This window comes from Ambystoma mexicanum, chromosome 7p (genome assembly GCF_040938575.1).
Source record: "Ambystoma mexicanum isolate Mex_15411 chromosome 7p, UKY_AmexF1_1, whole genome shotgun sequence".
NCBI classification, from domain to species: Eukaryota; Metazoa; Chordata; class Amphibia; order Caudata; family Ambystomatidae; genus Ambystoma; species Ambystoma mexicanum.
The window spans coordinates 606,374,717-606,392,435 of NC_090939.1; the positions used below are offsets into that span (position 1 = coordinate 606,374,717).

At 41.8% G+C, this 17,719-nt stretch overlaps 1 protein-coding gene across 1 annotated transcript in view; it reads right to left on the reverse strand.

Moving 5' to 3' along the window:
* Positions 1–1,266: 1,266 nt before the first annotated feature.
* The window catches only part of SLC9A7 (solute carrier family 9 member A7), an 889,600-nt gene continuing 873,147 nt past the window's right edge, over positions 1,267–17,719 (reverse strand). The window contains exon 16 of the mRNA XM_069636615.1: positions 1,267–6,623. Within this exon, the coding sequence (XP_069492716.1) occupies positions 6,378–6,623 (246 nt within the window). The 3' untranslated portion in view covers positions 1,267–6,377. The remainder of the gene's footprint in view (positions 6,624–17,719) is intronic.

Sequence of the window (17,719 nt, forward strand, 5' to 3'; positions counted from 1 at the left end):
ATCCTTCCCTCCCTCTAATCTTGCAATTTCTACTACTGCTCGTAATCTTGCTCTTCACTTTGATTCCAATCTTTCCTTCTCTCACCACATTTCTCTCACCTCCTATTCATGCCATTTCCACCTTCATAATATCTCTAAAGCTTGCCCCTTCCTCACTTTCCAGGCATCTAAATTTCTAATTTCCTCACTGATCTTCTCTTGACTCTTCTACTGCTCTACTACTTTCTTTGGTCTTCCAAGCTCTCCTCTTGCCCCACTAAAGTCAGTCTTTAACTCTTCTATTCGTTTCCTTTGTCTTCTTCGCTATCGAGACACTATTTCCTCCTCTCTTGCTACACTTGGTTGGCTTCCCTTCCATTCTTAAGTCAAATTTCACTTTCTTTGCCTCGTCTTTAAATCCCTCTATGGACTTGTGCCTAACTACCTTGCTGTGCTTTTATCTTTCTACACCCCGGCCTGTTCTCTTCGGTCTTCCTCTCTCTTTGGACTTGTGGTTGCTTGCCCTCCATGTGCCCAGTCTTGCTTCCGATATTTTCAGCTTCTTGCTCCCCTCAACTGGAATGCTCTTCCACTCTCACTTTGATCTATCACTGTTTACTCTCTCTTTCGTGCTTCCTTGAAAACCCACCTTCGTCAACATCCCTGAATGATTGCTATCTGGATTTGATTGTTTAACTGTTTAACCATTTTTATTGTACCATATTCTGTTTTAAAATGTTCAGCGCTTTGGATTAAGGTGCTTTATAAAACACAAATAAAATACAAATAGAAATGAAGAAACTGTCACATGGACTCTTCTGGAGGAAGCAAGACTGGATAAAGAAGCAATGACAATTTCTGTGAACAACCAAATGTTAAGAGGACATGAAACTCATGACTATACATTAACATTTATGTGAAATTTCCACACAAAAGTGTGCTACTGCGCTTACTTGCTGTGATTTCAGTTGAGCTGACTTGAGTGATTTGGCCATCACCCAGAGCACTACCATGCTCCTGCTGCATCCAAATGTAAGTAGGGAGAGCAAAAGCGAGTAGCACTAGAATTCGGATAAGTTCAAGTTACCTTACAATTCCATGCCCCAGAAACGAGGTTAAAATCCATCATTTTGCATGTTACTTAACACACGTTACGACCCTAGCCCATAGTGAGAATCATACACCAGACAGCTAATAGTTGGCAAGGCCATGCAGCTGCTCAAGCATACGTAAGGCAGTGTTACAATGATAATGAATAGATTTCAACATTTTGAAATGGAATCCATAGTTTGTCAAAATTCATTTATTGCAGTCTATAAAACAACTCCTCATCATTCATTTGCTGATCAACGAAATACAATTAAATGGACTCTTGCTTAGAGCTCACTTCAACATCCAGATGCAAAAAAACGGAATATATTAAATAAAAAGCAAACAGTACTTTCATTAAAATTGACCATTCGGTTTTATAGCAAGCGGTAAGAGGTTCACATGAACTTGGATTGGGTGTTGGAGAGTAGATGAACATATATAATAACTGGGCTACCGGTGAAAACTGAATTCACTTACACTGACCAAAGCCATTATCTATCCCCCAAGTCATACTTTCCAAAAACAATCACAGGTTTTTATATTTCTGACAGTTATGTAAGGTCGGTTTCAGATCATTTCAGTTAGCTCAGCAATATTTTAGCAGCATTCATATAGCACCCTGCAATTGAAGTATTAATTTCCTCTGTAAAAATGGCATTAAACTAACAACAAACAATGTATCGATCATCTATAAGCTTCATTCATATACAAATTCCTCTTGCTGTTTAAATAACAATTCACAGAAATATGCAGTTTAAAACATCTCAGTTATGGTACAGTGGTTTCCTCTGCCCTAGTTGTGCTCTTATTTGGGGAATGACAGCAGAACAGCTATGAAAAGAACCAACACAAAGACAGGCAATCTGCAGAGGTCCTGATTGCACAGCTACATAAACATTTTTATTTTTTCACAATTAAGTTTCACAGTAAATAAACAAAGGTCTGAAGCAGATTTCTCTGGGGTAAAGCTACATACCCTAGCACAAAGGGTCTTCTGGTGAATACTAGCTTACAGAATCTTACAAACATTTCTAAAATGTAGCATTTTCAAGGGTTGAACAACATTTAGGAAATATCAGAAAAGGCACAAACATCCGAATTTTCACTGAGAAAGGTTTCCGAGTCAGAAAGAAGAGCCAGGATAAAGATTGCTTTTATTGAAGTTTGTTGTAGATGTACCCTAAAGTGTGAATAGTACAAATAACACCATAAACCCCAAATTAATTTAAAGAAAATCAGCTAAAAATGAAATTGTGCAGGGTACGAATTATGCTGGGTGATATGACAGGCTTTTTATTTTTCGAAGGAATTTCATCACTATAGCAAATAGGAACAAGTACAAGAAGGTGGTCCCAATAAAGAAGGAGATCCCCAGATTGACTAGGATTAAACAAAAGATTATCACATGTAAAAAAAAAAAATACGATATGACCATTTAAAAAAAATTAAAATAGGAACCATTTTGTTACTTTTACATTCTTCATTTTAAAATGATTTGTTTTCAACCTTTATATTAACAAAGGTTCACTTGGGTTTTTCTTTTCCTGACGTTTGGGTTGTATTTTAGCAGGCTATTATTACAAAGAACCATCCTAAAGCTGAGCTCGCACTGCAATAAGCAAACTCTGCACTCTGTCTAGTTAGAAGTGCCCTGTGAAGATGCTTAAAATTACTTTCAAATGTGCAACGTGATATAAAGACTATCTATCCGAATGGGAGTAGCTTGTTGCTGCATTTTCTGATTAAGGGTGCTGACTTTAAGACTGATTTTGTAACAACTCTTTCAAAGCATACACAATCTGTGTAATGACCCAAACAGCTCCATGAAGGATAATGTGCATTTCCAGAAGGAACATTATTAGAATTGAACTAGTACTCATTGACATCTGTATTCACTAAGTCAAGGAAACAACCTGTTTCTGTTTTGTACCATATCTTGTAAACTGCCTACATGCATTAAATAAGAACACAACAGGCTTCATTATGAGTATGCCGGTCCGGTACCAACGGTGCTGGGACCGGAACACTCTGAGTTCTGCGGGCGGGTGCTGTCCCGCCACCAGGTCTGACCTGGCGGGCGGGACGGCACCCGCCCGCAGACTTGACGGAAGCACCGGCACTGTTCAACACAGTGCCGGTGCTTCTGTCCTCCCCATTCCCATTGAGTCCAATGGGACTCTAGGGGGAATGGGGAGTCATTTTAAAATTAATTCCCTGGTAATTTCCCATTGCTAGGCGGTGGAACAAAACTGAACCTGGCAGCAGCCATGCTGTTTTTTTCCCAGCACGGCTACCGCCAGGGTCGTAATGAGGCCCAACATATTGTTATGAACCAACACAGAACAACTCTTACCTACAGTCAATTTTATATTTGGAATGTGAATGAGTGAAATTTGATCTTGAACAAAGCTCTAGTCATCTCTTTCATTGGAAATACATATCAACATGGAAACACTATCTTGTGATCTGTAAGACTACGTATTGGCTCCAGGCGGCATTGATATGTCAGTTATTATTAGGAACAGAAATTGTTAAATGGATGATACTGATAAGAACTTTCTTGTTGCCAAAATATTGCAATTACCTTTGAAAACAGATTAATAAAATACATTGTGTGAGCTTGTTATACCCAATGCACACATGAAGTGTCACAAAAGAAGCAAATATATCACCATTGTGCTGAGAGAATGGAGACACCAAAGTTGGAGGTTACTGTAAGTGTGTTTAATAACATTTAGTAGTCACAGATCATTCTTTTGTATACAAATACCTGTGAGTAGGAACTTATCATTCCAACAAATAACCCATTTAATTTCAAAGGGTTCAATAGATTCAGTTTAAAAGCCATCTACGTCTGTGCCTTCAATTAGTGGAGCATATAACTCAAATAGGTACTTTTGGATAACTGAGAGGTGAGTCAGAAACCCATTAACATGATACAGTTCTTATTTAATACTCACAAATAGGAATACTACTTTTTCATTTCGGAAGACTAAATAGGCAGGAACTATATAAGTATGTCAACCTGCCCACCTTATATTCAATATGGCAACAAAGCCATAGTGGAAGGACTCAGAACATTTTAAAGAACTGATATATATGGGAATAGAGTGTAAAATGTTCTTGTTAGCTCAGCAAATATTGGTATAGTTGGAAATAACTCTGATTTCAAAGTACATACAGATACAACGTAGTGAATGTAATGAATGCAAATAGTACATCCATACTTTCATTAAATTAGTAAATATAGCTATCCACAGAACCGATAAATTAAATATTTAGGTGTGGTTGTCACTAAATGTTTGATTGGTGATATATTGCAAACACCTTGCTGGTATAGCTCAAATTACTGTGGTTGCCTGAGTGTTTAGCAATCTATTACTTTATCAGTAATGGCTAGAGTGAAACCGTGTACAGAAAGATACATTATGTAATGTCCAGCGGTCTTCACAAGGGCTTGCTTCAGAGGTGTTAACCACTGGCAGAAATGAACATATACTATGCTCAATTGGAAACACATGAATGAAAAAGGCAATTAGAGATAATGACACAGTGCACTCTTCATCATTAATTTCCAATTAGGTTTCTACTTGGGCACTTGTAAAATGGCCCCGATTATGAGGTGTTATGGGAGCTCGAATATTTTGGTTTAAAGTTATACGAGTAAGATGAAAATGATACAGTACTTGCTTTAGATCTATTAAAAATGTCATTGGCCACTTTAAGTGCGGTTTCGATACAGCAGATATGGGAGTGTTGAAAAAGGTGTGTATCAAAAACTATACCTCTGGTCAACTATCCATCATAATTATTCAATTTAAAGTACTTACAAATCATTATGGATGACGAATATTGGATGAATCTTTGGAACATAGGAACTACATATCTGAAATATTCTGAGTACAACCTGGTCTTTTATTGCTCCAACATGACTTTGTGGTCTTGTACACTTTGCATCCTATATTATTAGATGCATGCTTAAAATGATTTCACAATGTAGGGAAATGCTTTATATTTCATATGGTAATACCTTAAATATGCATACATTTTCAGAACAGAAGGGCTTGCTGGATAACACTGGTCAAAACTCTCGAGTTTTAGTTGTTGAAGAGGAAAATAAAGCTTGTTTAAACCAACATAGTTGGGGGGAAATAAAAAGGCAACATCTCTGAGAAAATGTGTGTGTGTGTGTGGACGTGTGTGTGTGTGAAACTCATGCTCTATAGTTTCATTGTAAGACTGTTTAGTTAGAGTAGAGCTGTAATTATAATGTGCTACACAGCACAGTCATTGATAAATTAGGAAAGATCATACTGTGTGTGTGCATCTTGTAATGTGTTACACCCTAATAATGGTTAATTATTCCATCACAGCATTCAGAAAGATATTTGTCTGAACACTTACTTCAATACTTTATTGGCAAAAACCTACACAATGATGGTAAGGTCTGGTTTATGACAATCACTGCTTAAAGCAGCTTCTCAAATTAGGAAACAGTTGGAAGGGTTTGGTAAGGCATAGCAGGAAATATGTTTAGATTTGTTGTGAAATAAATTAACAGTAGCTGTAAGGAAAATGTGTGTATGGGTTCTGCTTCCACTTTGTGATTTTATTCTCTAGTAAATGTGTTCTCCATGTGATTGAAAAATGAAAGAAGGGGTGCCAGTGCATTGCCTCCTTCCCAGATTTGACCTAAAAATAAAAAATGCAGCTAGCGTGCCATAAAACCAACAGAAAAAAGAGCTCCTGAAATATCCAAAATAAAGTTTGCATTCATGCAATTAGCCTATTGACTCCTAATCTGAATGAAGAGCAGTAATTTAAATGACTGTTTTGCAGAACATTCATACAGTGCATGCATTTGTAGGCTTATGAACACTCACACAGTTTCCGTTGCCCCTTATGCATATAGTACAATGCATTAACTGCACTGGATATCATATTTACAAACACATATCACAGAAAACTGCTTTTGCCTAATAACTTAACAGATCATTGCATAATGCCAACATATCTTTGACTCAGTAAATAGTTTTTTAATGTGTGCCACTGTGTGTGTGAAGTGGAGTATGCTGGTTCACTGTCTAACTCTGTGTTAGGTCAAACAGGTAGACATTTTCTGAACCTCTGTGGTCAACATCTTGAAATGAATCCACACGACAGTTAGATATGTTCAGGTCTCCGCAAAGCCACTCCTTGATTGTTAGTTCAGCTCATCCACCTGAACAACCCAAGCACACCGGGATCTGAAGTTCTTCAGACCTCCTTCCTTCAATGAGCCTTCTATGCCTCTGTTTCCCACTTCACTAATTGTCCTCCAAAGGAAACACTAGCCTGGTGCCCCTGTTGGTGATTTCATTGTCGCTCATTCCTAACTCACGCTCCAAGGCTTCTTCAGAGCTGTTTGTTTTTCTTCTGCCATCCATGCTTGTTGTGGCTGTGTGTGGGCCAGAAGATCCATTCGCGGTTATGGCCGTGTCTCCGTAGGTCAAGGTTAGGTCGCCATCATTAAGAATAAAGTCAGAATCCTCATCTCGCGGTGGCTCTTGTTCCTAGAAAAGAAATTCAACAATGGATTGAACGAAATAAAACGCTTGACAAGAAAAATTAGTGAGAGGGCCAATTCTCAGAAATTGCTGCATGTTCCAAATAGGGGTTATTTTGCCTGAAGGGGGAAGAAGCATAAAGGAAGGTTTACCTTACCCAAATTTGGTTTTTAAATGTAACTCACAGTTGGCCTGTCAATCTGTTAAAGAATGTAATTGTTTGTATGACAGATGTGGAAAATAGTACAGTGTATTATCAAATAGTTGCATTATAAAAATAAAAGTGCAATATTAGCCCAACATAATTAATTTAACAAATAAAAAGAAATTCCCACAAATGTATAAAATAAAACCGGTATATCTCAAATAAAATGAAAATGAGTACACATTAAAAAATAGGGTAACTGAAAATGTTGTGGCACATGTTCATGGTAAATGCAAAGATGGGGTATTTTTTAAAGCTGCATATAAGAACCTATACATGGTTTATATGATTTAATGAGCAATACCATGGGTCTACTAGACACCAGAGAGAAAACGAAATAAACATCACCTATGTGATGATGATATGGAGGTGCACAGAAAGTCGGAGAGAGCAATCAAGAATGCAGATTGTGGTATGAAATACCACACATTGGATCTTGGGAAAGGAAATACAGTTCAACGTCACAATAGTCTTAATAAACAATCTTTCTTTTCTCAAAAGGTTTGGTTGTTCTCAAAAATTGGGATTATAAAATTCACTATCAATGATGTCAAAGGAAATTCACTGTCCTAATGTGAGTCTTTGGTTAACATGGATTTCAGATCTTGCTTCAATGGGGCACATGAGGTTTAGACTGCACACTTCAGAATCCTCATATTGGGCACCTTTCTTAATTACCATGCTGAATCCATTAGAATTTCCTAATTCATTACAGTTCTTTCCCTACTGTAACATTTTCGGAAATATGCCAGGATATAGAATTATGCAATTAAATCCTTAGTCCATTTGGTTTGTCTAATAGATGTCTTATGTGACTTGGTCAATTTGATGTTCACTCCAGGTTTACTTATGCAAACAAATTCATTTATCAAACACTGGTTATTTCAGGTGCTACTGCATTTGTATATGTCTCCCCACAAGAATGTATTTCCTTGAAGGCTTATAACTTTGATACAATTCAAGGAATTGTCATGAAACACAAAAAAATAGACCACAGTGAAGTTTTGGGAAAGTTTCATGAGGCTTCATCGAGGGAGCAGGGTATATATGTGTCAGGGTTCCACTCGATGGTTCTGCATATGATCATAAAGAAGTTCCGCGTAAATGCAAACATTCCAGAATACACAATAGAGTGAACGGTTCTCACTCCAAAGCGGGACGCTCTGTAACTCCTCAGAATCATGGTTCCTTTGTTTACATGCTCCCTTTCAGGAAACGTTATGGGTTGCTGTGGAGACGCTGGCGCCCCTTGCATTTGCGTAGGCTGTCAGGCCTACGACGCCACGCTGTGTGTGCGGTCACCTGAAAAGCATTTAAGCCCTGCCCCTGTGCATAGTGGTGCTTCTGAATTTGCAAAAACTCTTAAACTACGCATCTTGTTACTCTGTCTCCTGGTTCCTCGACTCCTTGTTTTTCTAAGTGACTTCTTGCATGGTTCTTGTCTATTGCCTTTGTCTTACCTGCCCATTGTTAGACCCGGAACATCCACGGACTGCATCGCCTCTTCCCACAAGTCTTACCTGCTTATTACTAGACACGGAACGTCCACGGACTGTATCGTCTCTTCCCACAAGTCTTACCTGCTCATTACAGACCCGGAACGGCCACGGACTGCATTTGCATCATTCTTCAAGTCTTACCCGTTAACTACTTTCCTTGGAACACTCACGGACTGCTTGGTCCTCTTCACGTCTTACCCCGCTTGCCAAAGCCATTCGGATTATTCCAGCTACAGTCATTTCTTCATCCTCCGTTTTTCTGCTTAAAGACTTTTAAGGAACATAAAGAACTGTCGCGCATCGGTGCAAGGATCAAAGAACATCAGCGCAACGGCGCAAGGATCAAATGACTCTTTAGGCGTCCTCGTGCCGGCGGGAATAGGAAACAGGACATTGGGTTTCCAGGACTACCGCCTCATTCATCAGAATTCAACTGCTGTTTGTCACATGTCCACTAAATTGGTAAGCAAATACACTTTGGTTCATGCTTTGTTCCCTTCCACTACTATCCTTCCGGTAATTGTTGCATTTCTTGTTTTAGGGTACTCACCCATCTAGTTCAGAAGTATTCAGTCCCATTTTGAGTTTCTTGCTTCCGAGTATCTGTTCTTCATCTTGTTTTGAGATAACAGTACCTCTAGCCAAATGTTAATGCTTGGTTACTTTTTCTTGCAGCCAGCTGTCTGAGTACCAGGGTGTACAAGCATTTTCGGGCAATATTCAACTCAATCTGTCCTTTTGTACTCTTGAGGGGTACATTGTCAGAAAGACCAAATTGCGTCTCGACGTGTCAAGTCACCACAACTGGATTTAGACCTTGGGCTGTAACAATATGGGGTCCCTAAACTTATGTTTTCTCATTAATTTTACACAGACAAAATGTTGCTCTCAACTACAACATCAACCTCTGAATGGTCACATGCAAAATGTTTCTGAGGAGTGGGTTTCCGGTCTGACTTGCGATTCTTTGTTAGTTTGGTGACGATACGTCTATTGGTTTCTTTTACACGTGCCCAAAAGCATCTAAAAATGTCCACAAACAATGAATGAGACAGATCTGGGGTTGTCGGTACAATCTGCAAACCCATTTATAGGTTTTGGGATATCTCACTGGCTACCTCAGTAAATCTATTATGGCGGCAAAGAAAATTCACATTCTTAATGAGAATCTTTGATTAGCAAGGACATCAGCTCTTGATGGTCTGACAGCCCAGGCCCCCACCAGCACAGTGCAGAACAGAAAGCCTTCTCTAAATGGGACCTTCAAGACCTCTCTCACAAGATTAGCATCATACTTCCAGTTCAAATGCTCACCCAGCACCAGCAGGAGACCCATCATGGCTACCTTTGGTATCCAAGAACCTGATGAAGGAAAGAGCACAGTATGTGGTGAAACTCGGCAACCTGCTTCATGAGAGTGTTTTTGGAATTGTATACCCTACACAGCAAATGCATTTAGAAATCCTCCAAGCTCGACCTGAAACACAATGGCTCCCCACCCCTATTTCACCAACCACAACAAATCACTAGGATTCTACATCACATGAAAATCTCTCATTCAGGACTTGCATCACGATGAAGAATAAAATGAGCATGTCCGACCTTCCTAAAGTAGACTTCAGTACCACCGTCCAAAGACTAGTTGTCTCCTGCCTCCATGGTGACCCCTTACATCACTGTGGCTTCCAGTATCATCAAGGGGCTGAGAGAATATGACCATATCATCCCATCGTGCAGGAACTACCCTGGCTACCATTAATCTCTGGATCACCTTCAAGACCGCCTGCATCGCTGAAAAGGCAATAACCACCAGTGCCCTTGCTGACAAACTCATCACCTGTGGAGGCCAATGCAACAAAACACTAGAAGCCTGGAAATTGGTAAGCTGTAAACCAAAAAGTGCAATAAAGAAAAGGAAGAGGCTACAAGCCATCTCCAACTATACACCAAGAATGTGGAACAACATTCCACCTAACATCAGACTGTTTCCCTCTCTCCTACAATTCCGAAGACGGCTGAGGATGTGCAACTCTCCGAAGAATATCTCATCAATGAGTAATTTGTGGAACCTCCCTGACCTAGACCCCCTCAATACATACATAAATGTGGATTTATGTCATATGCAGGGAACACATTGCATTATAAGGATCAAATGTTCTTACTTTAACCTATATGTGTTTCCGAAGAGTGGAATACTAACCCCCAGTATTTGAGTCCCCCCTAAAAGCAACACAAAAACAGGTTCTCCATAAGGCAAAGAACCTATTTGCTTGACAGTAATATTCAAAAGTTGAACACACCTGCGATGCATCTGAATAGGAGTGTTAACCAACTTTCCATATTCATGTCTGGCTTGGGCAGCCGGCTCTGTTTGAATGTCAAGGATTGTGCTGTTACCAGGAGGGGGAGTCTGCTAATGGAAGCAGAAAGATATGCCTCTTCCTTAAAAACTGTGGAGTTCGTGAATGCGAGAGGAGTGAGCAGATGTGTATGGGTGGGCAGTCAGCAGTCTGTGGGAAGCGGCACCTGATGACTTGGCGGTAAGCAGCCCCTGGGGAGACCGTAAGCAGTACGCTCTATTGCTTTCCACAGTGATTCATATTTTTCCCACAGGAGCCCCTCCCATTTGCACAATTACTGCTCAGTAATGATTGCAATCCAAAAACTTTGGACCCGTTTAAATTCTGTTGTGCTCATGGTTTTTGGAGCATGCCTGTGAAAAAATATACTACCTTTTTCCCCCTTCATAAGAGTCTTTTACCCAAACAGTGTCCTGTGATTCTGAACACAGGCATGGGAAGGGGGTAGAGTTCAACAAGGCTTCCTTTCAATTATTACTGTTAATAACACAGCTACGCCGAAACGCAGGGCACCCACTGCTGCCACTGTGCGAGTGGCAAAACATGCGGTGGCGGGCAGACAAGGCTTTATGGGTGAACACGTGATTGATGTTAGTGCCACTAGGTCGTTTTCAAGGCATTTGTGTTCAGGGGTTGTTACCAGTTTGGTATGTGCTGTCTTATCTCTATAGCTCAATTTGTGATCGGTCTCCAAACCGTAACCTCCCTGAGGTTGCTTGATATATATCGTATTTCGTTCCTTAATGTTCAGGGTTATCTAGAAAAGGCTTTGGTCTCTGAGGTTTGGTCCTTCAATTAGCTGCTCGTTCGGTTCGATCCCGGGCACCGGACGCAAGTGGGGCAGCTCGCCGCACCATAAGTGGAACGGCCCAGGCGCACTCAAATGGTTTACCCTCCTACACCCTCTTATATGGGTGAACATTTGCAGTCTCCCCCAAACTCGCTGTACAATGAACTGTTGAGGGCAAGCGGGAGGTTGTTATGGCGTCATTGACAAGCTTGCCCAATGCCTCATTAATGAATGGCCCACCGCTTCTTGTTGAAATGGAATCTCCGCCTATAGAAGTGGCTGATAAAAACATACAAAGCCAGAGACGCTCCCTTTGAGCCTGTCCTCAATGTTAACACTGTGAGGAATAATAAAACAGACACAGAAATTACTGATTTCTATCTGATCAAGGGCATTTCTACACAGGAGGTGGTGGTGGATCTCTGCAACGACTTAGCTGAGGAACTCATTGCTTCTATACCATGTCTTGGATCCAAAATGATTGAGACTGTTGTTAAGGCGCTAATAACTCCCACACCGTCCTTTGGTAGGCAACGCAAGCTCTCCACTGTTGGTTGTATCAACTACATGTTTTTAATTGAGCCTGGTCACCAATGAGTCGCTGTTGGCAGGTCAGATATGTGCTTACCACCAGCGAACACACAAGATTTGTTTACTACTGACACTCTTTGCGAACACACAATTTCCCCTGTGAGGGCAGAATTAGCTAATAGTTCTATGAGGAGATCACTGCTGACACAATCTTTTCCAGAGCTCCTCATGAACATTACGCTCCCCCATCCTGGCATAATCTCAGAGGAGCAGAGCTCTATATCCCAAAATCTTAATGAGAGCAGCTCCTCTGCTGCCTTGTTTTCTATCTTGGAGACGTTACTGACACAAGTTATTTTAAAAAATGATGACATCGCTGCTAAATTAAACTTGCTTTGTATTAACTTCAACAAAACTGTTACTTACCTGAACAACGCCTTCAAGTCCATGAATCATCCCTGGCTTGTCCACTCCCAGGGTCGGGATCCAAAAACGATGGCACTTCCCTGGCCACCTGACTAGAGGATCCCAGGGGAGTAGGTAGGAGAACACTGTCAGGTTTCTCACAATACTCAAAGAGTAACTTGCAAGGAAAGGCCATCTGTAGCGTACTTTATGCTCTCTCAGCCAATTGGTTACCATGCCAAGTGTGTGTCTGTTGACAGGGTGCGTGAGGATAGTTCTGCCTCACGGAATTTGATGGATCCTGTGCTTCCCCCCACCCTGAGTATCTTCTCCTTCTAATGCAAGAAGTGAAGGCTGGTCAGGACATCCGGTAATGGGTTTGTGCACTGCTGAATAGATGAATAGACCCTGTGTGTCCTATCCAGGTTTAGATCAGTTTGGGCAGGGAGATCCATTAGGGCATTCAAGAGACTGTATATTATTTTATTTTTATTTACTTTTGTACAATCAAAGAAAATTGATTTTTACAAGAAGAAGAAGCCAAATTGAAACCAATGTTCAAGTAAACAGATGAATCACGTATTTACCTATTCAACTGAGTGCTTACGAGCTGCCGAGAGTCGTCGTAAAATTGCTGACAATGAGAAGAGAGTTTTTTTCTTGGCGGGAAAAAAAAAAAGTCTGGAGGAACAAGCCTTAATCTTTGACTTTAGCATTGACTTGTAGGCTGTTGTGAAGCGGTTTCGATGGCATTTATCTTTGCGAATGTTGCTTCCATTAGCTTAGCTGTAGCCACTGACCATCTAGCTTTTTCACCTGAAATCAGGCGGCACCACCATGTGTCTTCTTCCACAAGAGCTGAGTTGGCCCACAGAGGGGCCAAGAAGGCTGTGCGCTCTGCGTTTAAAGTTGGACAGTTTAACAACAGATGGCGGACTGTTTCTTGGTTGTCCAGGATTTTGCGCAGTCTGCAGGTTGTGTGATTGGCTTGACTTCTTATCGCTAGGATCTCTCTAGTATGTAATAGATTAAGCCAAGCTCTTAAGAAGGTTTTTCTGAGTTTTTGGTCCGGGAATTTAGTGCAGTAAGCCAAAGGGCTTTTTAGTTTGTTATATGTTGGTGGAAGATTGGAAAATGTTTCAAGAGCTTGATCACCACTGCCTTTTCACCTGTGGAAATCCAGTCATCGTTTTTAAGCTTTTGGATCACTCTTTGCGGGTTGACTATGAGGTCGTCTGCAGTGCCCGCCAAGTTTTCCAATTTATTTTTTTGCTGGTCAGCCCAGTTGCATAGTTCTTGACATTTGGTGAATTTGAGCTCGTTATCGATAATGTTGAATATCGGGAGGCCATCTCGTATCAGTGTTTTCATGTAGAGTGACATTGAGGACACACTGACAGTTGCTTCTAACGACAGCAGTCCCAGCTCTCTTCTCACCGCTGATATTGGTATTGAGTTGGGGAGGCCAAGTACCGTTTTCCAGATGTATCCTTCCAATTTTGGCCAGATAGATTTCGGCATGGTGATTGTTGCTTCCATTCCATATGTTAAGGCTGGTAGTATTTTGCCGTTGTAGAAATCGATAGCTGGCAGCAACGAAAATTTGCAGAACTTTCGGTCGATCAGCCTCATTTGTGAAGACAGATTTTTCGTTTTGTCCCATAAGTACTGTTGCATTTTGGACTCTTGCAATGACCCATAAATGATGACTCCAAGGTACTTGAAGTTTTGGACAACTTCGATTTGTGTTTTGTTCACAGACCAAGTTTTGGCCATTTTGCAAGAATGTTGAGTTTTGGCGAAGATCATGATTTTGGTCTTGCTGTTATTTATTGTGAGGTTGTTGGCGGTCATATATTTGGCAAGGTTGTCCAACTGTCGTTGAAGACCTACCGGCGTCTGGTCAAGAAGTATCATGTCGTCCGCATATAAGATTTGTGATACCTCGGTGTTACCTATTTTCGGGGGAAAGCAGTGGACGGCTACTTCAGATTCTTTATAGTCTCCTAAGAAAGCCACAAACAAGGCTGGAGCCAAGGGACAACCCTGCTTGACTCCTCCTTCTGCTGGAATTTCTTTAGAGAGTACACCTTGTCTGTTCAGACGGACGCACAGAGATGTCTTGGTGTGGAGCGCTATTATTGGATCTAAAATTTCTTCGAGACAGTTCCAAGCTTTTAACTTTTTCCATAAGAGCGCTCTGTCCACCTGTCAAACGCCTGTGATAGGTCTATGAATGCAGCGTAGAGAGTTGGTGATCCCTGTTTTATTTTTGCCTTGAGACTGTTTAGAAGGAGTATGTTCACAGAGGTACTGACGTTCTTTTTAAAGCCCATCTGGAAGTGGTCGATGCAAGGGGCCGTTTTCGCCCAACTTTGAAAGTGATGTAATAGGAGAGTTGTGAATAATTTTCCTATAATATCCAGGAGCGCTATGGGACGGTAATTTGCCGGCTCTTCCCTGCTTCCTTTTTTGAAAATCAGGATGACCGTTGCTTTGGTCCATGACGCTGGAATCTGTCTACTGTCTCTGCACTGGTTGAACAAGAGACTGATAAAGTCTGTCCATTCATTTATGTAGTTTTTTAGGTCAATGTTGGTGGGCCCATCGGTACCGGGCGATCTTGATGTTTTGAGCTTTTAAATGGCTGAGCTTATGTCTGCTTTTGAGGAAAGGTCAATCCAGGGGAGCAGATTGGTCTCAGGGTATAATATCTCAGTGGTCAGCGGGGCTGCGAAGAGATCTGTGAAGACTTTGACCCATGCCGATTCTGTGACTGAATTTACCATGTTGGTTCCCGGGTTTCCCCATGAGGTGCTGATTAGAGCCCAGAAGTCGCCTGATCTTTTAGTCGACAAGGTTCTAAGCATTGTTTCAGCGTCATTTTGATATAGTTCAGCTTTGCGGGATCTAAGCCATGATTTGTAGATTTTTTGTTCTTTGGACCACGTATCCCAGGCTAGATCGTTGTTTTCAGCTTTTGCTTTACGTTTTAATTTTCTCAGTGCCCTTTTTTTTCTGCTATTGTTTTGTCATATACATGGTTGAAGTTAACTGCAGGTTCCTTGCCCTCTTTCCGTTTGGCTTTATACTTGATCAAAAGCAGAATATAGTTTGGCTTTGGTATCGTCTTGGTGCTTGCCGAAGCGTCCCCTGCTGCAGCGTATTGGTTTGTTATAGCTCTTACACTTGCTGCTGTCAAGCGCAGCCGAGTTTGTTGAGTGTTGGCCTCGACTAAGGCTGGGTAGCATTTGGTTTGGTGAGAATTGGAGGACCATGCCATAGATAGCATGTTATGATCGCTTGCATTTGTTTTTACCACCTGGAAGTCTTCGATTTCTGAAAGCATGGCACTGGAAACAAAAATGTAGTCCAGGGTGGTGGTTGAAGTTCCCCTTTCCCATGTGGGAATCTGCATGTGCCAATCCTTGATCCAAGCGGCATTATGAAAGTTTCTGGAGGTCATCAGACTCATCCATGCTCGACCTCTTTTTTCTGTTGGTGACGGAAAGACAGTTGGAACGAGTTGGTCTTTTGAGTGAACGCACTTTGAATTCATGTCCCCACAGATGATTATAAGTGTTGTATTCCATTCCATTACAATGGAGTTGATGGTTTCAGCCACTGTTTGACAGAAATCTGTAACCGACGTTTTTTGGGGATTCCAGTAGATGGTTATTATTGCGAGATGTGTCGATGACCAAGACTCTGTGGCGTTGGACTAGGGATTCCAATGTATAAGGACAGCCAGAACCCCGTAAGATCTTGTGATCCTCTTGACGATCTTCAGGTCCTGACCCGTTCCGACTGCGATGAGTAAGCCTGATGTTGGACGACCCATTAGGCCTTTCACAGCTGAAGAGATCTCAATTTCAAAGCCGTCCATTGATGGTTTCTCAAGAAGCCATGTCTCTTGGAGACAGAGGATGTCGAATTGGCCTAGAACCTCGCTGTTGGGATCCGTTAGATGGGCGTGGCCTCTGGTGTTCCATGATGCTACGGTCAGTGCCTTTTGAAGATATGGTTTATTGTCCGTCATCTGTGATAGCTATCTTTTGCGATTTGGGATGAAGACTCCCCATAGCCATTTCCAAGGTCCTCCTGCCGTCGGTTCTTTCCTTTCACCAGTGGGTGTGTCACTAGGTCTCTGTCGCCGATTCCTGTCTGGTGTTTCTATAGCTGGCGTTGCTGGTTCGGCGTGGAGAGCGTTCTCTGAGGCTTTGTCTTCTTTGGTATCCATATGGCCTGTCATTGCTCAAATGGGAAGGTCTTGATCTGGTCCTTTCTTTAGCATCTCGAGAGTGGAATACCTCAGTTGTGTCAGTCGAGTATTTACAATGTTTCTTATCTGTTGTCTCCTCAAAGTTGGCCTTCAGCTCTAGTCTTCTAATTTGGGGTCGTATTTCCTCGTGTTCACGATATGTTCCTCCAGCCTCCCGTTCCAAGTCTTGAATTGCGGTTGCCTTGATGTGTAGGTAAGCTTTAGCCTTATTTTCTCTATGATACGGCTCGATTAGCTTAAAGTCTTCCGTCTTTAGCTTTTTTAGGGCAGTTGTGCTTGCTGCTATTCTCAGCACCGATTTTCGGTTCAGAACCATTTTTTTTTAAAAAAAACTTTATTTTTGGTATTTCCAACAGGCCATACAACAACATGACAGGAAACTACATTACCAGCATCCTTTGTGTCTGCTCCGCCTCCACCACACCCACCCGCCCCCAAAGTGGTTCGGCTGTGTTCGTTGATCAGTGTTCCATACCATCGCAGTCTCGGTCCGCGGGCCGGGCCGTTTTGCTGGTGCTAGGTCCTGGGGAAGAGTCTCGGGATGAGTTATCGTTCGAAGTGGACATTAAGTAGGATATATATGGATCCCAAATATCTGGGGGTCGGGCATGCAATGGGAGGAGTCTGGTAAAGTTCGATTCCATGTCCTGACAATATGTTCTATCGTTCAGCCATTGGGCCTCATTACGAGGTTGGCGGTAGGCATGGAGCTATTAGCTCCATGGCTGCCTCCAAAACCCTTCCGACTCCGCCCTGGTGAATGGAGCAATTACCGGTCCATTCCGAGGTCGGAGGGACCGGTAATTCCCCATTCACCAGGGCCATTCCCCATTCCCATTTGAGCCCCTATAGGGCTCAATGGGAATGGGGAAGGCGCTAATAACGGTACCGCAAATTGCGGTACCGTTATTAGCTCTAGAATCCCTTTGCGGGTCCTGTCCTTAACACCTGCTAAAAGCAGGCGTTAAGGAAGGACCTGCAAAGGGAACTCGTAGTAGGGAGGTAAGGGATTACCGGCACTGGTGCCCTT